This window comes from Sardina pilchardus, chromosome 24 (genome assembly GCF_963854185.1).
Source record: "Sardina pilchardus chromosome 24, fSarPil1.1, whole genome shotgun sequence".
NCBI classification, from domain to species: domain Eukaryota; kingdom Metazoa; phylum Chordata; class Actinopteri; order Clupeiformes; family Clupeidae; genus Sardina; species Sardina pilchardus.
The window spans coordinates 1,788,986-1,810,139 of record NC_085017.1 but is presented as its reverse complement, the minus strand read 5'-3'; the positions used below and the strand labels follow the sequence as shown (position 1 = coordinate 1,810,139).

The 21,154-nt window shown below is 43.2% G+C and overlaps 1 protein-coding gene across 1 annotated transcript in view; it reads right to left on the bottom strand.

Annotated features, from left to right (window-relative positions):
- Positions 1 to 273: 273 nt before the first annotated feature.
- The window catches only part of LOC134072772 (cAMP-dependent protein kinase inhibitor beta-like), a 34,127-nt gene continuing 13,246 nt past the window's right edge, over positions 274 to 21,154 (bottom strand). The window contains exons 2-3 of the mRNA XM_062529608.1: positions 1,742 to 1,892; positions 274 to 1,346 (exon numbers count right to left, since the gene is read on the bottom strand). Of these exons, the coding sequence (XP_062385592.1) occupies positions 1,264 to 1,346; positions 1,742 to 1,883 (225 nt within the window). The 5' untranslated portion in view covers positions 1,884 to 1,892 and the 3' untranslated portion in view covers positions 274 to 1,263. The remainder of the gene's footprint in view (positions 1,347 to 1,741; positions 1,893 to 21,154) is intronic.

Genomic DNA, 21,154 nt, shown 5'->3' with positions numbered 1-21,154 from the left:
CTACAAAATACAATGGCAGTTCATTTTTTAAACTTCAAACAGGCACATTATGACTTAAATGTCATCTTCTTTTCATTTGGAATCCTCACATTGAGTTGATATAAATTAGGTTTTAACGACAACAAAGCACACTTCACATAATTGGCAGTGACAAGTTTTTTTGGGAATGTCACAACAATATTATCTTCCCAGGTGACAAACATGATACGTTCATCCCAGAGGGAACCCTTGGTCTTAATTCCCTTTTGTTCTCTCTCTCTCTCTCTCTCTCTCTCTCTCTCTCTCTCTCTCTCTCTCTCTCACTCTCTTTCTTTCTGTCACACACACACACACAAAAAAATCAAAAGTCACCGACCGAACCACTCACTCAAAAACACACTGAGCCAACCCAGGAACCAGAAAGCACACACACCACACATACCACCACTCTCATTCAAATACACACTGAACCAAACCTGAAAAAAAATACACTTCTTCCCAGGCCAGATGTACACTACTGCAATGGAGCTCCATGCTCGGAAGAGGAATCCTGCCCCTTAATCAAACATGACAGTCCCAATAGAACACACTGGTGTCTTCCTAGGAGTATAGGTACACACACACACACACACACACACACACACACACACACACACACACACAGTACAAACATATCCAAGGCAATGACCATCCGTCTGGATCAGGTGAGTCTAAATCCTCCATAGAAAATTCCGGCACAAAGAAATGTCCCACTGATAAAATGTACTGGTTACAATTTACCACCATCTAATCATCACCAGAAGTCCACTTCAGTTTTCCTTTTTATTTGGAAAACAATGACCAAGGTCTAATCACAGCACCTGAAGTCCTGTGGTCGCTTCCACTTGCTTACGGTGTGTGTTTATATATGTATGTGTGTGAGTGTGTGTGTGTGTGCGCGCGCGTGCGTGCGTGTGGGTGGGTGTGTGAATTTGTGTGAGAGTGAACTCACCCACCACATACAAACACACATAAAAACGCATAGACGTGTTTATACACACACTCACTCACAAACACACACACACACACACACACACACACACACACACACACACATCAGTGTGTTTTCCAGTCAGGTGTCAGGTGGTCCCACCGCTTGCGACCCCACAGTTCACTCCCAGTAGCTCAGCTAGAGGGGAATCTGTTGCACCCCTCCTCTTCCTCCCTCCATCCCTCCTCCACCCTCTGCTGTCCCCTAGTGGAGAGAAGTCCGACTGCGCCCCCTGGTGGTGGGGCAGGGGAGTTTTAGGAGCCGTCCTTGACCTCGGCACTCTCCGGTGGGGCTGGAGCCTCCTCTGAGGTGGGGGACTGGGCTCCACCTGGACCGTCTGAGGAGAGAGAGAGAGAGAGATGGACACACTGCACAGGTTGATGATTGCGGATATACTGTTTGGTCACTACTAATGTGTAGAACTTCGGTCAATATCAGGATATCAGGAAATTAAATCCTGACACAGCTGTGCAATACGTCATTACTGGTCATGGTTGCAAGCAAATATCTGTGTGTGTGTGAGTGTCGGGGGGGCAACAGGATGAGAGAGGAATAAAGAGAACATATGGAAAAAAGAGAGGGCAGACAAAAAAAGCCCCATGACCAGCAGTCTGCATTCATAATCTAGGTGCTTGACTTTCTACACCTGTGAAAAGGGACCTGATGAAACCCTTGAATAGAAGCGGATAGACAGAGGCATGGACAGACAAATGTGAATTCAGATGAACGGACCTGTGACGGAGAGTTCGGCCAGCTTGAGGGGCAGGTCAGTGGGGCTGACCCCCGCCGGGGAGCCCAGGATGTCGGGCAGGGCATTGCGCCGCCCCGAGCGCGTCGAGGAGGCAAAGTCCAGCGCCGGCTCCACCTCGGTCATCTCAGGGTTCTGGGGGACAGACAGAGAGGGAAGAAGAAAAATAAGAGTATAGGCCTGGGTAAAATGAAACATAGGCTCAATGTTTACTTATTGTACAAATGCATTTTTAAATACATCCTCTAAGTGTATGTACAGTATATACACTACCGATCAAAATTACCGGGGTCACTTAGAGATTTCCATTCTGCTCCATTATACAGAATACCAGCTGAGATCAGTTGCTTTGTTTTATTTTAATCAGGGCTGCAGTTTTCAGATTACATGTGTTTACATAATTGCAAAAGGGTTCTCAACTGTTGTAAAGAGAAATGGCTTTTGGATCTTTAATGCAATATCTACACTGCCCATTATCAGCAACCATTCATCCAATGTTGCAAAGGCACATTATGTTTACTAATCTGATATCATTTTAAAAGACTGAGAAAACTGAGAAAACATTGGAGATAACTTTTGCAATTAGTGACCACAAAACCTTTGACTGGTAGTGTACAGATATTTAGACTTCTTGTTCATTGTACTTTTTAGTATGTTTGACTGCTTTTGTAATAACAATGCCACACTTGCTAATAAAACACTTTCAATTTGAAAAATAAATAAATAACTGAGAGCGAGAGAGAGCGAAAGACAGACAGACAGATCTGACCATCCTTTATTACAGCAGTTCATCTCCACATCCATGCACCACTTAAACACATCCAACACTGCACTTCTTGGCCACAAGTCTAATATCCTCCACTAGAACAGAGAGGCACCAGCACCTAGCCCCACTGCATCCCATTGGTACTGTAGGGTGGAGCACGAGTTAGACACCTGTAGAGACCAGTCAGTAGAGATCAGTCAGTAGAGAAGGAAAAGGTGAGAGTGTGACGATAAGAGAGAAGAGGTGAGAATAGATTAGAGGAAGGGTCCATCATAGACAGAGAAGGTCCATCATTTAGAAGGTCATTTAAAGCACGCTATGTGTTACCACTAGGTATGCTTGTGCTATGTTTTCTTTCTTCCCTCAGTCTCTCACTTATGACTTCTTTACCCCAGGACTGGACTCACACAAACACGGCTACTGTGGCCAGTCCTGCAGCCCTGCCGCTAAATGGCCTCAGCATCAGTGAGACATACCTGTGAGACTAACTCTCACAGTAGCACATTGTAAAAAGCAAACACTTCTCTTATTATGTAGCAGCATCCACGTGAGAAGCAAACATTTCATAGCAGAATCCACACAAGAAGAAGGTGGTGTTTGTCTGTTGTCATGGCAACTGGATGCAGGCTAAGTAACTGATGGATGTTCAACAATGATGTCAACCTCCATGTGCGTGCACACACATGCACGCATACACACACACACCACACACACAACCGTAAAAAAATGCACACTTCTTTCACATTCTTCTACCTATATCAACACTGTCACTCAAAGACACACACGTTAATACAGCTATCTCAATTAACGAACACAGATACAATATAGCATGCACACATATGCCTGCACAGACTATAGGTATCTTCTGCATATAGCTGAGAAACACAGTTTAACTTGAATGAACCTACCAAATAGTCGTTCTAAAAATGTAGCTCACACACACACACACACACACACACACACACACACACACACACACACACACACACACACACACACACACAAAGCTGCTGTTTCTATGGTAACAGGAGGAAAATCACCTCTGGCAGACAAACATTTGAGTCTAGCTCTATTCTCTCCCTCTGTCTCTCTCACTCCCTCTCTTTCTCACTGTCTCTCCTCACTCCTCTTGTTCCTGTCTCCCTTTCGCTATCTCTCTCCCTCTCGTGATTCTCTTTTCAACCCCCTTCTCTCTCTATCCCTCTCTCCCTCCTCCCTCCCTAAACCCCCTTCTCTCTCTATCTCTCTCTCTCTCTCTCTCTCCCTCTCTCTCTCTTTCTCTCACATCTCCCTCCCTGCCCCTCGGTGCTGTTAAAATAATCTGCCTCTCTGCTGGAACCTCTCATCATCTGCAGCCAGCTACAGCTCTCCTCCTGAAAGCTGCTTATTTGCACTGAGCCGCCCCTGAGAGCAACACCGCGTCTGAGCCAGTCCAGGGCCAGGGGTGGGCCCGAGTAAGCTCAAATGAAAGCCACAGTCTTGCACCTGTTCTCATAACCACAAGGACAACAGCACATGCTGTATGCCAAGCAAGGATGGGAGACAAGCAAACACTAATTAAATGTAAGTAGTGCACTATAACACTTTCTTAAAACACAAGCAGTGAGCACACACACACACACACACACACACACACACACACACACACACACACACACACACACACACACACACACACACACACACACACACACACACACACACACACATACAGACACTCATGCACACACACACACACACACACACACACACCTTATAAACTGTCAAGGAGAAGCTACAGTCTGGCCATCTGTTCGATCACAGTTGCAGTCAAACCCCTTACCAGGCAGAGTTCAGAGTTATTCGTCAAGAGGTCGGAGGTGTGTGTGTGTGTGTGTGTGTGTGTGTGAGAGAGAAGGAGACATAAAGAGAGAGAAAGAAATGTCTGGGGATGGTGTAAACAAGGCCAAAATGATATCAACATGACACTTCATAAAGCAGCTATCAAAACTGACCTCATGAGTCAAAGACTGAAGCCTTTACAAAGGAAATCACCTTAACTCCAGCCCACAAGACACCCTTCATTCTAAAGCCCTCCAAACCCAAGAGCTGAGCCCAGAAAAAAGTCCCCTACATCAGTTATTGCGGAGACTAACTGCCTTACCCCAAACACACACTGACCAGTATCACAACAACACTGCTCTCCAAAAAATGATCAGTGTAAACCAAATTATGAAGCAATATAAAGAAGCCTATTTCTGATTTAGAACAATGGATAGAGGAAACTAAAAATCAAAGTAGAATAGAATGCTATCTGGCTCTAAACCGAGAATATACATTTGAAAAAATATGTCAGTGAAAAAACTGTCAGAGACAGAAAACAGAGACTGACCTTCACTAAATGCAGGCTAAATGACCACAAACTAGGAAAACGAAAAAGAAAGACACAAAAAATCATGGCAACCAAAAGAACCGAGAATATGTGGTCACTGCACGACAGGTGAGGTCGAAATGCACTTCCTCTTACAATGTACAACCTTCAATAACACAAGAAGCCTTTTCTGCAACAAATTCAATTCAGAAATCCCTAATTGTAATGAACTTAATGACATATCAAAATTAAAGATATTACAGTTTTTTCCAATCGTTTACACACTAAAATCAAGACAGTTAAGAAAATGTAACACTTAAGAAGCAAAACACCTGCACAGAGTAGCACAACAGTAAGCACAAATTCAGCTTCACACTTCTTGCAAAACATTACACACATTGGCCGCGTTTCCCAAACACGTTAAGAAGCTCTTAACGCCAAGATCTTCTTTGGAGCGCTCTTAAAGGAATACGCCACCCAAAAATGAAATTAAGCCAGTCTCGGTCACCCCCAGAGTTAGAGCAGTGAAAAAACCCCGGTTAAAATCCGTCCGGGCATTCTCCTGCTTTGGTAGCAGCGTTTTTAGCTTTAGCTTAGCACAGTTGCTGTAAATGAAGGGTGTCAGTGAGCACGTCCTCCAAAAAAGTGACCGAGACATCTAAATTTTTTTCTAAATATATCTTGGGAGCCGTGTGCTCAAAACGAGTACAAATCATAATGCAAAATCGAACGAGGCTATTACCTGGGCAGATCTTTACTTGGACCTATATTCAGCCTCATCGCCGGCGAAGCACCGCTAGCTAGGCGCAAAGTTCTCACGTAGCAGTCTTGTAAACTCCCAACTTCTAGATTCGACTGGAACTTCACGGGATGGGATTCAAGTGGTGCTACGTGAGAACTTTGTGCCTAGCTAGCGGTTCTTCGCCGGCGATGAGGCTGAATATAGTTCCAAGTAAAGATCTGCCCAGGTAATAGTCTCGTTCGATTTTGCATTATGATTTGTACTCGTTTTGAACACACGGCTCCCAAGATATATTTAGAAAAAAATGTAGACGTCTCGGTCACTTTTTTGGAGGACGTGCTCACTGACACCCTTCATCTACAGCAACTGTGCTAAGCTAAAGCTAAAATCGCTGCTCCCAAAGCAGGAGAATGCCCGGACGGATTTTAACCGGGTTTTTTTCACTGTTCTAACTCTGGGGGTGACCGAGACTAGCTTAATTTCATTTTTGGGTGGCGTATTCCTTTAAGAACGCTGTGAAAGAAGAACGTGTTTCCCAGAGTCGCTCTTAGCTTAAGAAGATCTTTCACTAAGACGGGAACGTAAGATCGAGCTGACCCACTCTTAACAGCCTTCTTAGCGATCAAATGCTCAGTGATCATAGCCTGCCGCTAGGGGCACCTAGATTTCTAGGCTTTAGTGATCAAGCTGCATCAGGGAAATGTATATCCTCCACTTTTTTAAACAATAAAACAATTTTCAATGTTGCAATGCACTCGTGGCTGTGGACCACTGGCACAAGAAACATAGACTTTAAAAAAATAATATTGAATTACACGTTTAAGTTTTCAACATATCTGCATATGAGTTTAGAATACTTCACATACAAAAAACATCAACAACCCTGTGGCATTTCACAGATATAGGAAACAGATGTAATTGAACTAAGCTGAACCTAATCCAATGAGGCTTCACCTGCTACAGTAGCCTACTCTAGGCGTTGCCAAAGTCCGCGATGGAAAAGCCCGGTTTACATTAATGCATACGTGCACCCCACTCGCAGGCCACATGGGCTGGAGGGTTACATCTTCTCGGATATATTAAAGTAGACTAGCCTAGGCTACATCATATGCCTACTACCACACTATCTATAAGAGAGATGGGATGCGTATTGCATGAGTTAATATATGAATGGCCTGAGCTAATAAAAAATAGGCCTATTGGCAATTTGCCTGGCATCGATTGATTCAGTTTCAGCACCACCGTCGTGAACAGCTCTCGTTAAGAGCTTCTTCAGAAGCTTCTTTGGCTTGATTTTAAGGTTCTCCTAAGAAGGCAGTTAAGAACGCGTTTGGGAAACACCCGTATCTTAGCGCTCCTTCTTAGCGATTCCTTCTTTGCAGCCTTCTTAAGTCCTTAAGAAAGATCGCATTTGGGAAACGCGGCCAGTGAATGTCAAAACGTAAAACACATTTTCACACCTTAGACACAGATAAAGATTGTAAGGTACTTCCTTCTCATTACAAAGCCCTGGCTTGCCAATGACCACACTAATGAACCAATTGAATAATCACATCCACCAGGTGTGTAAGCACACATGTGCAAAATTGAAAACGCAGCACTCAGGTGTGTTGCAGTCTTGCCTTGCCAACGAAGACATAAAGTGCTTCACACCATGCCTCCTCGATCCTCGATGCTCGTTCCTCGAGGGGCGTTTCCACTGATCTATTACACTGGATAGACTATCCCATTGTTTTCGCCTATGTCGATCAATGAGGATCGAGGCCCGAGGAGCGAGGGAGGATGTATAAAAGCCCAAATGAGAGGCACCCATATCCTGTGATGTGGATGAACTCTTATGGCCTTATGGTACAGTACTTTTTATTTGTGTACAGATTTGAATTTTTCTACACTTTACAGTTAGACCTATAATTTTGCCATTTTCTGTTGATTGACGTGTCACTGTAACTGAACATATGGTACAGTGAAAAAAATAAATATTTTCCGCAGCACCAGTTTTGTGCATTGCTTGATGAGAGTTCATCAAAATATTTTTGTCATCTAAATTATCCTAATGCTCTCAAACAATATGTCTGAATAAGATCCACTATTGGAAGAGGGGTTTTACAGATGTGTTTTGAATGTATTGTGTTGGTGTGTATAAGATGTGAGACAGTGTAGAATCATTCAAAGAATGTGTTAGTGATATGAGAACAGTATATGTTTTTTTTTTATCAATTTGTTTTATATTGTTTTAACAGAAATATTCCATTTTGCTAACAACCTGTTGTGTTTTGCTAATTGGGTGTGGTGTTTGATTAATTGTGTTGTGTGAAGTACAGTATTTAGAAAAAAAGAGCCCTGTTTTAAAAATTGTGTGTAAACGATTGGAAAAAACTGTATTAGGAGGAGATGGGCCATATTGTGCTGCTCAAAATGTATCAACATGCCACAACCTGAGGAACAGTAAGTGACCTGTATGGACAAACAATCACGCTCACGCTCACACACGCACACACACATAAACAAGAGATGTCTTCATCCAAATCTCATCTCATTTGGCTTGATCACATCATGAAAAGGTGCACAGGTTAAGTGACATGTTCTCTCCTCCTTCGTCCTTCTCCTTCTCTAGCTAGTTCTTTATTCCAGCCCATTCACGCGACAGGGCTTCTATTTCTGAACGCTTACACTCCCTCACTCTCCCCTGGGAGGAAATATAGAACTACATCTCAGAAACACCTTTGACACCCTCTCATTACACGCGGCTTGTTTATGTGAGCATGTGTGCATGCGTGTGTGCGTGTGTGCGTGTGTGTGTGTGTGCGCGTGTGTGTGTGTGTGTGTGTGTGTGTGTGTGTGTGTGTGTGTGTGTGTGTGTGTGTGTGTGACAGACCAAGAGAAAAGGAGAGAGCAGGAGCAATGAAGCTAAGGATGCGATGATGGCCACAGGTAAGAAATGGCAGAATCATTTGCTTTTAACCCTGGAAGTGTCCACAAAAAGATTTGTTAACCATTTTTAAACCTTCTTCTCCCAAGGCCTCTCTTTCTCCCTTCCTCTCTCTCTCTCTCTCTTTCTCTCTCTCCCTTCCTCTCTCTCTCTTTCATTTCCTTTTACTCTCTGCTTTCCTTTATATGCTCTTCTCCCCTTTCACTTTGACTCCCCTCTCTCTCTCTCACCTTTCCCTCATCCATTCTCTCTCTTTCCTTTCCCCCATCTCTTCTCTCTCTCCTCCCCCTTCTCTCCCTCCTCTCCCTATCCCCCATGTGGGAGTGCAGTGGCGGTGTGTCAAGGCCCCTCTTTGTCTCAGCTGTCCAGGCCAAGAAGACAGGCTGTAATTAGGCCGTGGCAGCTCCGCAGCTGCTTGGCGTGCGCGCGGTGGGTGGCAGACAGCTAGAGGACAAAAGAGGGAGGAAGCAGACGCACACACACACACACACACACACACACACACAGCCTGCCCGCCCGCCCGCCCGCCCGCCCGCCCGCCCGGACCACAATGCACCGGGACGCGGCAGGACAGACCGAGCGGCGGAGGGACACAAAACTCCATTTGGGTTCTGATGATTCTCCTTTATCTTTTATATTCAACCTCAGTTGATCCAAAACACACACACACACACACACACACACACACACACACACACACACACACACACACACACACACACACACACACACACACACACACACACACACACACACACACACACACACACACACACACACACACACACACACACACACTCACACAAATGCTTTTTAGTTTTAGAGATGATTATGGGTCACGGTTTTCTACTTGTTATGGATCCAAAGGACATCTCCATAGCGACGAGAGAACACTGCATCCACCCTTTAATAAATGCGTAATTGAGGTCAGAGGTGCCTGCGATCATCGTCTCTCCATGACATCGCTCTAAGTAGATCCGTGGCTCAGCTAACGACAGCGCCATTGAGACTAATGCTTGGGGAGAGATATGAATGAGAAACCCAAGCCCTACTTAGCCACATGCGGACATGAATGGCTTCCCATCTGCTGCGAGGGATGGAGCTTTTCTTAGTAAAATGGGTCACTTCTGTTGGGTTAATAGGAACACATTGTCACAGAGACATTTCATCTGCCATTTCCTCAACAACTGCAAGGTTCCCTTTCACTTTTAATGTGAGTTTATTGCATGGCTGTAAGCACACAGACTACTACAAAGTGGGTCAGAATGATTCCCTCACTTTGAGAGATCAAAGTTAGAGCCTCTCGAGATCTCAAATCATTAATCCAGGAACTAAAGGAACTGTATGGTTGCAAACAAGTCATAAATATCAATACATACGTATACCGGTAGCCATAAACTGTGAGAGCAGTTAAAGCTGATAATATTATATGATCATTGTCGATTATTATTGGTGATTAGTATTACTTTGTTACAACACTCATGCGAGAGGGAAGAAAATACTCACCTACCATAAGTATTTTTACCGTCAGATTTATGACTTGAAAACATTTGATCATTTCAAACAAGTAGAGATCCAACACTCAAAGACTCACAGTGCCAGTCTTGGCAAATTTATGACAAGCTTATATGTCCAAAGGTCAAAGTTTATAGTTTCAGTCTCACCAAAGGAATGTGCTGTTGATTTTATATGCTTTAAGTCAGGAGAGTGCCACATGACAAAACGGTGACAAGTCACTGTAAAATGATGAGAATAAGTACACTCCTGTACCATTCATATACACTGGTCTTTTGTAAACACATTTAACATGAACTCAGTGACTGAGAGGTCTAGAGCATCCTCTGAGACCCAGACTATGGTGACATTGCGATATATGGCTTTGTATGGGCTGGCTGGGGAGTGCAGGGAACACACACTCACACAGGGCCTTTCAGCACCATGGAGAGCAGGGCTGCAGAGAGCTGCTGTGTGTCAGGGTTGGGCTGTGTCTGTGTCTGTTGGTCTTCCATCAGACACCAGAGAGAGAGGAGCAAAAAAAGACCTAAGACTCTCTCTGTGTGTGTGTGTGTGTGTGTGAGAGAGTATGTATGTGTGTGTGTGTGTGTGTGTGTGTGTGTGTGTGTGTGTGAACGTGTGAGAAAGAGAAAGAGAGAAAAAGAAAAAGAGAGAGGAGAGGGGGCAGAGAGAGAAGGAAGGAGACAGAAAAGAAAGGAAAGTGAGTGAGAGAGAAAGAGAGAGGGAAAGGAGAGAGAGAGAGAGAGAGAGCCGAGGGAGGGTGGGTGGGATAGTAAGTAAGAAAGAGAGAGAGAGAGAGATATGTGAGAGATAGGGAAAGAGAAGAGAGAGAGTGAGAGAGAATATGTGCTACAGAGAGAGTGTGGTGGAGAAATCTGCGCTCTGTATCTCACATCAGCATGAATGTGTAAATAAGCCCCTCATGCCCGTATGTGTTCAGCCTCAGCGTAACCCTGCAAGACTATTTTCAGCTCTCTATTCAGTCAGCACACTTACTTCCTACTTCTTGTCTACAGCTACTGGCTCCCAATCTCTTTCTTACTCACCAGCTCATGTTACAGCACCTATTGGACACTTGGAGTTATGTTTTTTTGTAAGTAACTACTACTGATTCCATCTTTGAAATGCTCTGGGTGATATAGGTACACTAGCCTTTTTTCTAAGCCATCCAGCCTATGCACTACTACATAGTCATGTAAATGGTTAATGGACTGCATTTATATAGAGCTTTTTAACTCCTCCGAGCACTCAAAGTGCTTTACAATGTCATCCCTCACACTGACCTCATCACATACACAGACTGATACACCGATGGTGGTGGCTGTCATACAAGCAACCAGCCTGCACATCAGGATCAGTTGGGTCGGGTTCGGTGTCTTACTCAATGACACCTCACTCAATGAATACATGTGAAAAAGGAAATCCTTCCTAGCACCATATGCATCCAAATCTTTTATCAACATTATTTCCCAGAGACTCTCTCTCTCTCTCTCTGTGTGTTTCTCTCTATCTCTCTGTGTGTCTGTCTGTCTCTCTCTCTCTCTCTCTGGGTCAGATGTACTAACGTTTTGCACCCATTTTAAGCGTAACGTGCACGTAAAAACATGGCGATGGTATGTACAAATAGACCGCAATGAGGGAAACGTGCAGACTGCCTGCCGTGGGAGCTGAAATGGCTATTTGCGCTTTTATGTGTCATGCATATTACTGTAATTCCTGGGTGGATCAGCTGAAAATGGGTGTAACGCGCAAGTACAGGGGAGGAGACGTGCTAATAGCGATTGATTAACTATTCCACCATATGTATGAAAACAGCGCACGTCTATTTTGCGTTGAAAAACTTCCGCCTTCTAAAAGCAGGTGTAATCCAAATTGCGGTTGAATGCGTCTATAAGAAAAACATTTAGAGACAGCTGAAACAGTATTCAGAGCATCAGTTTTCTTCATTGTACTATGTCGCAACCTTCACTTTTGTTTGCCTCTCTAAAGTCGTATTTTCTCTTTCATGACATAGCCTACACTTCCCAATCTGTTAGACTAGGTATTAAGTAATATCTCTAGTCTACGTGCAGTAAATAGTTATTTTCAAGTGGATTAGTAGAACTACTAGGCCTACGCTGTCTGTCGCTGATCGTTGACATCTCTTTGTATCATGTATGATCGCTAAACTTAGATTTTTTTTAATGTTGCAATATTCAACTGCGCTTGTGGTTCAGCTCTGCACGCGCAATTGGCGTTGTATAGGGGGCGGGGACGGGCGGTGATGAACGCTGTTAACGTAATGAAGTGACAGCTTAGTAAATTCCACGCAAAATAGCAGAGCACAGCGTTCGCATTCTGCGCATACAAAAACTCGCTATTAGCACTGTCTTAGTACATCTGGCCCTCTCTCTCTCTCTCTCTGTTTCTCTCTCCCTTTCTTTCTCCCCATCTCTCTCTCTGTGTTTCTCTCTCCCTTTCTTTCTCTCCCTATTTCTCTCTCTGTTTCTCTCTCTCTCTCTCTCTCTCTCTCCAGTTTGTCTCCTAAATCAGGTCAGTCTGACTGTGCCCATCATGTCACACTGCACTATGAGTCACAGCAACAGAGATGAGATCAGCATATTCAGCACATGCACACACACACACACACGAACACACACACACACACACACACACACACACACACACTCTCACACACACACACACACACACACACACACACACACACACACACACACACACACACACACATATACACACACACACACACACACACACACACCCCATCATCACCAACACCACCACAACTCAACTCAATATTTCACACACATCTTCCCGAAAAAACAACTGATGACTAAGCTAGTAGCTGCATGATTTGGGGAACATATCTATTTGTGTCTTTTACGGTGCGGTCACACGCTTGCGTCCGCCAACGTGTGTCCGTTGTTTTCCCATTCACTTTACATTGGCTGGACTTCACTTGATGCCGCACTGAATTGTGGGTCTGATGCGTTGCCTGGAATACGTTGCCTCCGTTGGCGGACGCAAGCGTGTTACCGCACCGTTAGGCTGATCCTGCACTGCTCCTGCTGCTGGTCTGTCAGCTCTGTGCCACATGTGGGCCAGACCTGCACCAGAGTTGCAACCCAACCCACCACTCTCTCGGCAGAGCCGGAAAAAAAATGAAAGCTTCAGAAAGAAAAAACTCCTTCCACACATTTGTTCCAATCATTCAGTAAACTAATTCTAATTAACACAACACAACTGTACAGCCAGGAAGTTCCTCTAATTACTGAAATCATCTGTGAGCGGGCAGAACCAATTAATGGTAGGTACTTTTACTTTCCCTTCCTTTAAAACTTTTACATTTTCTACCTCAACAATATAGCTGCTAACTGCCATCAACGCCAAACAAGACAAGAAACAAAAAAAAGAAAATGGCACCTTCCTTTTCTTCATCTCCCTTTGTGCTTGGGGGCATACTTTAGTGTGAACACATTCAGTAAAAGCTTTTGCACTTCCGACATCTTCGGAGAATTATATAAAGAGACCCCGTGATAAGACAGAAAGGAGAAAAAGGTCTAGGATTACTCCCCTTCCTCTATTTATAGTCCACAGGATCATGTTCATACGCTGAGCACCTCTTTTCGCTTCCATGGTAACCACGCTGCTGTACATCACTGGATCACAGCACCGGGGAGCTAACGGGCTAACGAGCTGGGGTTGGAGGCTTGCATGGTTGAGATTCTTCCTGTGGCGGACTGTGGTGGTGTGGCGATTTCAGTGGTGGCTGTCTAGATGCAGTGAAGCCATGCTGAGCTTCAGGTGTTGCGACCTTTGGGAAGAGCCTGAGAGAGTGTGTGAGAGAGAGGCGACCAGCGGAGACAAGACGGAGAGAGAGTGTGTGTGGAGGGGGGTCGGAGGTGTGTGTGTCTGTGTGTGTGTAGGGGATGGGGGTGAGAGGGGACAGGCAGGTACACGTTTTCAATCAATGTCAGACATTTCCTTTCATCCTCACAGACAGCTCCACCAATGTTTAGTGTCCACCTGTGTAGGGCGCGCGCGCGCGCACACACACACACACACACACACTTTCTAGTCTAGTCTAGTATAGAGCACCACAAGTATATAAAACACCATACATTTAAACATGTATGGGCGCACACATACATACACACACATAAATAAACACACATGCGTACACACACACACACACGCGCACACACACGGCCCACAGGGCCCAAAATTTGCTCATTGCCTCCCCCCTCCCTTAGCACCTAGACGAGACAAGCCACACCACCCAGGAGAGTGGTAGGACTACGCCTCCCATATTTCACCAGACACAAGCCTAGAACAGCTGGTTGAAGCAGAAAGAATATTTGTGTGTGTGTGTGTGTGTGTGCAAGAGAGAGAGGTAGAGATGGAGAGAGTGGGAGAGAGAAAAAGACAGAGAGATGAAGGGACAGAGAGAGAGAGAGAGATAGAGAGAGAGAGAGAGAGAGAGAGAGAGAGAGAGAGAGAGAGAGAGAGAGAGAGAGAGAGAGAGAATGCTCCAGAATGAGAATTGCTGTGACGGGTTTGCATGAGTCTCCTGAGATGCTGGGAAAAGCCGGACGACTGGCTGTGGACTCATCCAACCGTGCAGCTGTCTAATCTGCAGCGATGACACATGTGTCAGGAAACCATCCTTAGTCATCCCCAAATGCACTGATGTCACTGCCAGAGCAACACATTATTTATAGACTTGGGTCAGCCACAAAGGGGACTCTCTTGTTGTTGTACTGCTGTGTTTATTTATCTATTTATTTATTTTATTTTATTTATTTATTTATGGGGGGGGGGGGGGGGGGGTTCAGTACAGTTGTGTAGTGGTTGGTTGTGTGGTTGTTGTGTAACCCAGTGCTGTGTAGTTGCTGTGTGGTGGTACACAGCGAGCTGCTGCTGCTGCTGGAATTCGCTGACCTCACCTCTGTGGGTCTGACTCACAGTGCTGCATTACATGATCGACTCAGGCAGTCTGACCTGATTCAAGGAAAGCACAGGGACCAAACTGCCTCTGCCAGCTACACACAAAGACCTTTTCAAACACAAGCACCTACATCACAAAGAGTATAGCGTTATGTATGGGTAAGTAGCATTTCATCTCTTGGTCAATCACAGCGCCCAGGGTTGTAGGCAATGCGTGTGCATAAACAGCATGCGGGTACTGATATGGTCAACTCATGGGGTGGCACACCAAAACAAAACTTTGGGGTTGTTTCATTGTCATTCCAAGACAAAAGGCATGATTGTTTAACTGTTTAAATCTCACAACTAAACAAACTAACTAAGGGAAAAAGGATCCTGAAATCAAATTGGATCACATAATCTGATTGTCTCTAGATGTTACAATCAGTTCAGCTCTACCATAATGAGATCAAGATACAGTATTTGTTGGAAGAGCATATAGAAGATACAGTATATATATATATATATATGATATATACCTGAGTCGTGGATCTGTCTGAGGTTTCTTCCTATATTTCTCTCCAATTCTAGGGAGTTTTTCCTTGCCCCTGTTACTCATTGACTGCGTTTACATGCACTTTAGTATTCCGGTTATGAAGCTTATCCCGATTTTGATCATATTCAGGATATGGTGTTTACATGAACACAGAGAAACCCGGTCATTAATATCCCTGTTTACATGATGAATAATAGTATTCCGGTTACCAACGCTAAAGTTCTATTAGCACTCCGTATCCCGGTTACTAATGTAACACGTGTTTTGCCTGAGAAACCGGCATAAGGTGTATACATGGAACAGTATCCCGGTTTCTCTAGGAGTACACCACCTAGCATAACCGGAATACTCGTAACCTGGATAAGGGCTTATCCGGGGTTCCGAAATCGGGGTATGATGTTTACATGTGCAAATACAAAACCGGGATACTTCAAAACCCCGATCGTAACCGGGATACTAAAGTGCAAACGCAGTCATGGGCTCTCTTTGAATGTTTAACACTCTGTAAAGCGCCATGAGACATGTGTAATGTTTGGGCGCTCTATAAGTGAAATTAAATTGAAATTGATATATATATATATAATTATGAAGGAAATGTGTTCCCCTTCATGCCATACTGGTGTCAGGTGAATGGACTGCAAAGTAATGAATGAATGTCACTTTCAGTTTGACTACAATGCTCTAATGGGGATTTGAACATGCAAACATCACCAGCACAAGACTTTATCCCATTGAGCCACTGACAATCATAAAATCCAATAAGTCACATTCACATGGTGAAAATGTCTATTGAAAAGCAGTCAAGAATGAGCCAAGCACACATTTCTCAATAGAAGTAAGGGCTTTCCTCAGAGTAGAGACCTCAATCTTTGAAATGTAGGGGAAATGAAACATCAAGAACACTAATGGAAGAAAAATAAATAGCACAGAGTTAATTATGAAGGGAAAATGGTTAATCACTTTCAAACTTTTTTTGGCTGAAGTAGCTAGCCTAGCATGGGCCATTGAAATGATTGGGGACAGGACTTCTCTCCAGCTATACCTCAGTGGTGTGTACACTCCTGAGGGAGGGAGGGTTGGAGTATAGTAGGTGTGGCAAAGAGGGCTGGCTTGGTTAAAATGTTCTGATAAGACAGTGGATTGAACACAAAGTGAGTTCCAAATGCTATGAGCAAGACTGAGGTCAAGATTATGTGGGGGTTTCGACATAGGAGATGGTGCTGTGGATGTTCTTCTAAAGGACACTGGACACCTGTGGAGCTAGATGAGCAGAACTACAATGAGATCGGGTGACTTGAATCATGTAATGATCTTTGCAACAGAGTTCTGGATTTTTTAGTGCTGACATAGGAGATTATTAGAAATGGCAGACAAGATGGAATTGCAGTGGCCAATGTGGAATGTAATGAAATTAATTATAAGGTAAATACTTCTAAACTTCTTCAATGATAATAAACAAAAAAAGGTCTGTAAGTCAACTGAAAAGTTAACTCAAAATTTCACTGGATTCACTGAAGTTTCAGTGTTATGGTTATGGCTATGGTTGGTTGCTTAGCAGTATAGGTCTCTCTCTCTTTTGGAAAGCCGGATTTGGAAGTTAATATGTGTGAGCCAATACAACTGTGAGTGACAGACTGACAGAGTTCCCATGATGATGGAATGTAGCCTAACCCAAAATTAAAAATTCCAATGTAGCCTAATCCAAAATCTCTGCAGGAATCATTCAACTTGTTCAGCAGGAATGTTTGCATGTCTGCTGTGGGAATCCAAAAAGAAAAAGTGTGAGTGATAATGACAACTAGAAAAACTCACCCCGTAATGACACCCACAACATACAGTAATGATACCATCAACAACATTTGAAGTGCTGATGATTCATTGTTTTCTGTCAGAATAAATCACCTCCCCTTCAAGATGGGATTTTTCCTAATTGTAATATGAAAGACATCTTATACATTCATTTGGATGATGAACTAACTTCTAATAGGGAAAGTTGGGTAAACTACAAATACTACACAACAGTAAGAGAAGCCTAGCCTGATCAAGATGTAGGGTCTGGGAACTCACCATGGGCTCAATCAGAGGGGTGGGATAAACAGTCTTTCAAACTCCCTCAAAAAGTTAGATTTGCTCCCACTAGATTTCTAGGCTAGGGGGAGCCCAGTAGCGGGGGAAAATGCATAGAATACATTTAAGATAAACTGCCATGCCATGGATGCCATAGACAAATTTAAACCTGTTTACTCAACTGTACCATCAGTGCCAATAACAAAGGGTGCCTCTCATTTGTCTTTTTATCCTCCCTTCCTTCTTCCTCGGTCCTTTGGCTCGTTTCCTCTAGAACACTGAATAGACTATCCCATAGTCCACAACTGTTTCAAAATAAAAGTCCTCATAATTTTTGCATTTTCATGCACTCGTAATTTCCTTGGAATTACATCTCTAGTTGCCCTTGTGATGTCATAATCCAATGTTAAGTCAATGGGAGAAAAAATGGTTTTAAAAATTCATATAAATTCAACGATAAAGTTTTCAAAGATGAAATATACAAAGCCCGGGTGTCCAAAGTAAGAGCTACGCAACACAGTTTGAATGAAGTTTCTACGTTGTACGGTTGAAGCTGAATTAAACGCAGAAATCCGTTAGAAGAATAACTAGAAATGCAATTCCAAGGAATTACCAGTGCATAAAAATGCAAAAATGTATAGATAGATAATGTAGATATGGCTACTAAGGTGTAGCTAGGGTAAAGATGGTGATTGCATAGTTTAAAGAAAGTTGGTAGTGTGAAGGTAGACAGTTAAACACTAGAAGCGCCAAGCGCCGGTCATCTGACTGCTGACGCGTATTACTAGAAGCGCCGTGTGGGTTTGACCTAGATATACCTAGAACTGCCGGGCTGCGGTCTTTTGACCAGGACCCTACGTTCACGACTTTTCCTAAATACGCATGTTTTGTCACCCAGAATTTTTACACGATCGAAAGCACACCGGTACAAGCTAGTTTAGAGCTATTTTGCGCTCACTTATGTGACAACACTATGTTGTCTCACGTTCAGCCATGTTTGTCCAGGCTGCTATTCTCTTTTCTCCCAGCAGATGTCGCAAGGGTTTCCTCTCAGTCGGGCATGAGAATAATATTTTACCATAAAACATATAGTTTATGTATGTGCAATATGTATTATATATGTGATTTATTTTAATAACTATTTTTCATTTACATGGCATAGTCTATGGAGGCGATTTACAGTGGTAAAATGCGAGTTTGTTTTGAAAACGTTGCGACGTTGTTCTATTAGGCAGGCCTACATGTGTAAAAAATATTTTCAGCTGAAATTCGTCATAGCCTATTTATGTACGTAGGGCGCGTATGCCTACGTACATTCATAGTTGTATATCTTATCTTCTATTAGTAGGCTATCTTTTAAAGCTCAGACTAATATATAAGCATTTTTTTACATATTTGCTGGACTGAGTTACGTCGCGTCAAACACCTATCCTATTTTCAAATTATCAGCGTATTAGACGTTCAGTGGCGCAGCGTTATCTCCCTTGACTGCTATGCAAGAGACCCGGGTTCACAACTCGGCACGAGCGAAATATTGTATCTCATATTGACTGAATTCACTGACCGTTTTCAACGTCGACGAACAATTATTTTTTTGTTCATGGTTTTTAATAACAAACTATCTGAAATAAACGGATAAATCACAATACTGTTTACCATTAACGAAAAATAATGTCGCCAGCCAATAATTTTCTAAGCCAAATTGAGCCGCCATCTGACAAACTTTAGAACAGTTAGACTTTTTGCATCTAAAAATAATTATATCATAGAGACACACGCGAAAAATAAACGATAGCCTATAAACGATTCCCACTGGATACACCATATCAGTATTGTGCTCGTTGCTACGATAGGCTACACAGGACTCAGTTGCATGTTCTGTAGACATGAAGTGGCAACTACTAAAGCCATTATCAGCCATGAAAACTTTGGCGGCTGCCATAGCATTTAGGTTTTGGCTGAGCCAGCTAGCCAGCCACTAACTTCATCAGCCAGCCGTTATTCTCAAAGCAAATGGCTTCGGGGTCTATACATAACACACTATCCATTGCAAACATAGCCTATTTGAAACCGATCATTCCCCCTCCCCCATACACGTCTAACCAGTTCACGGAATGGGGGGGGGGGGTCGTTTTGCTACGTGTGGACATGATCTTAGGCTAAGGTTGCTTAAGGTTTGTTCAAGAACTCTTCCAGAGTTTTTACCTCAAACAACACAAATAAATGAACAGATAGTCTACCTCAAACGTGCTGTATGTCATAATGAAACAACCACAGACTATCAACACGGTTTGACACGAATGAGACATGGCTTAGTGCAAACTGAATCTATGACCAAACGATTTGATTCGTACCCGAAGCGCCATCTAGCTATCATTATGTGTAAGTGACAGCGTCCCAGTCTAAGGACTCAGCGGTCATTTGACCGCCTCACCGCGCTTTAAGTAGTTCACACCAGCACGGCGCTTCTAGTAGGTCGTCAAAGCGGTCAAATGACCGGGGCGCGGCGCTTCTAGGTATAAGTGGGTCAGAACGGCCCGGCGCTTCTAGTGTTAAAGCTGAAACATTCCAGTTCTAACTTAACTAATGGTTTCTATTCATGTTAAAATGTTAACTATGGTAACAATAATAACCAGGTTGATTGGTTAACTTAACTACTGATTTCTTGCAGTTATGGTAAAAATGTTAACTATGCTAACTATGCTAACAGTGCTAATCAGGTTGATTAGCTAACTTAGCTAATGATTACTAGCAGTTATGTTAAAAATGCTAACTATGCTAGCAATGCTAACTATGGTAACGATGCTAACTTTACTAACAATGTTAACCAGGTTGATTAGCTAACTTAGCTGATGATTTCTAGCAGTAATGCTAAAAATGCTAACAATGCTAAATTTGTTAACAATGCTAACCAGGTTGATTAGCTAACTCAGTTGATGATTTCTTGCAGTTATGCTAAAAATGCTAACAATGCTAACTATGCTAACAATGCTAACCAGGTTGATTAGCTAACTTAGCTAATGATTTCTAGCAGTTGTGTTAAAAATGCTAATTAAGCTAACAATGCTAACTATGCTAACTAGCTAACTTGCTAGTGAGGACTTTTATTTTGAATCATTTGTTGCTAGGGTATCCATGGTGGCCACTATCAGGAAACAATAAGTTACTGCAGTATAATCATGTTGGTTGCTATGGAAACGGGTCATAAACGCTTAATTTGAATGGTTGCTATGTTGGTTGCTAGGTACATGGAGGTTTCATGTAGTTGAATGGAAGCATAGTTGATGATAACTGACAGTTGGAATCGTTGAACAGTTCAATAGTTGAGTAGTTTCAATGGTTAAATGATTTAATAGTGTATTATTGCAGTGAGGACTTTTATTTTGAAACAGTTGTGGAAAGAGGAAACAGTTTAACAGGATATGTAGTCTTCACAGAGAGATTGTATGCTTAAAGCCTGAGAGAGAGAGGGCTGCTGCAGGTGGGGCTGGCCAGCTGGCATAAGATTCTAATTGCTTAACGACCCGATTGTGATGTCATAGAGGC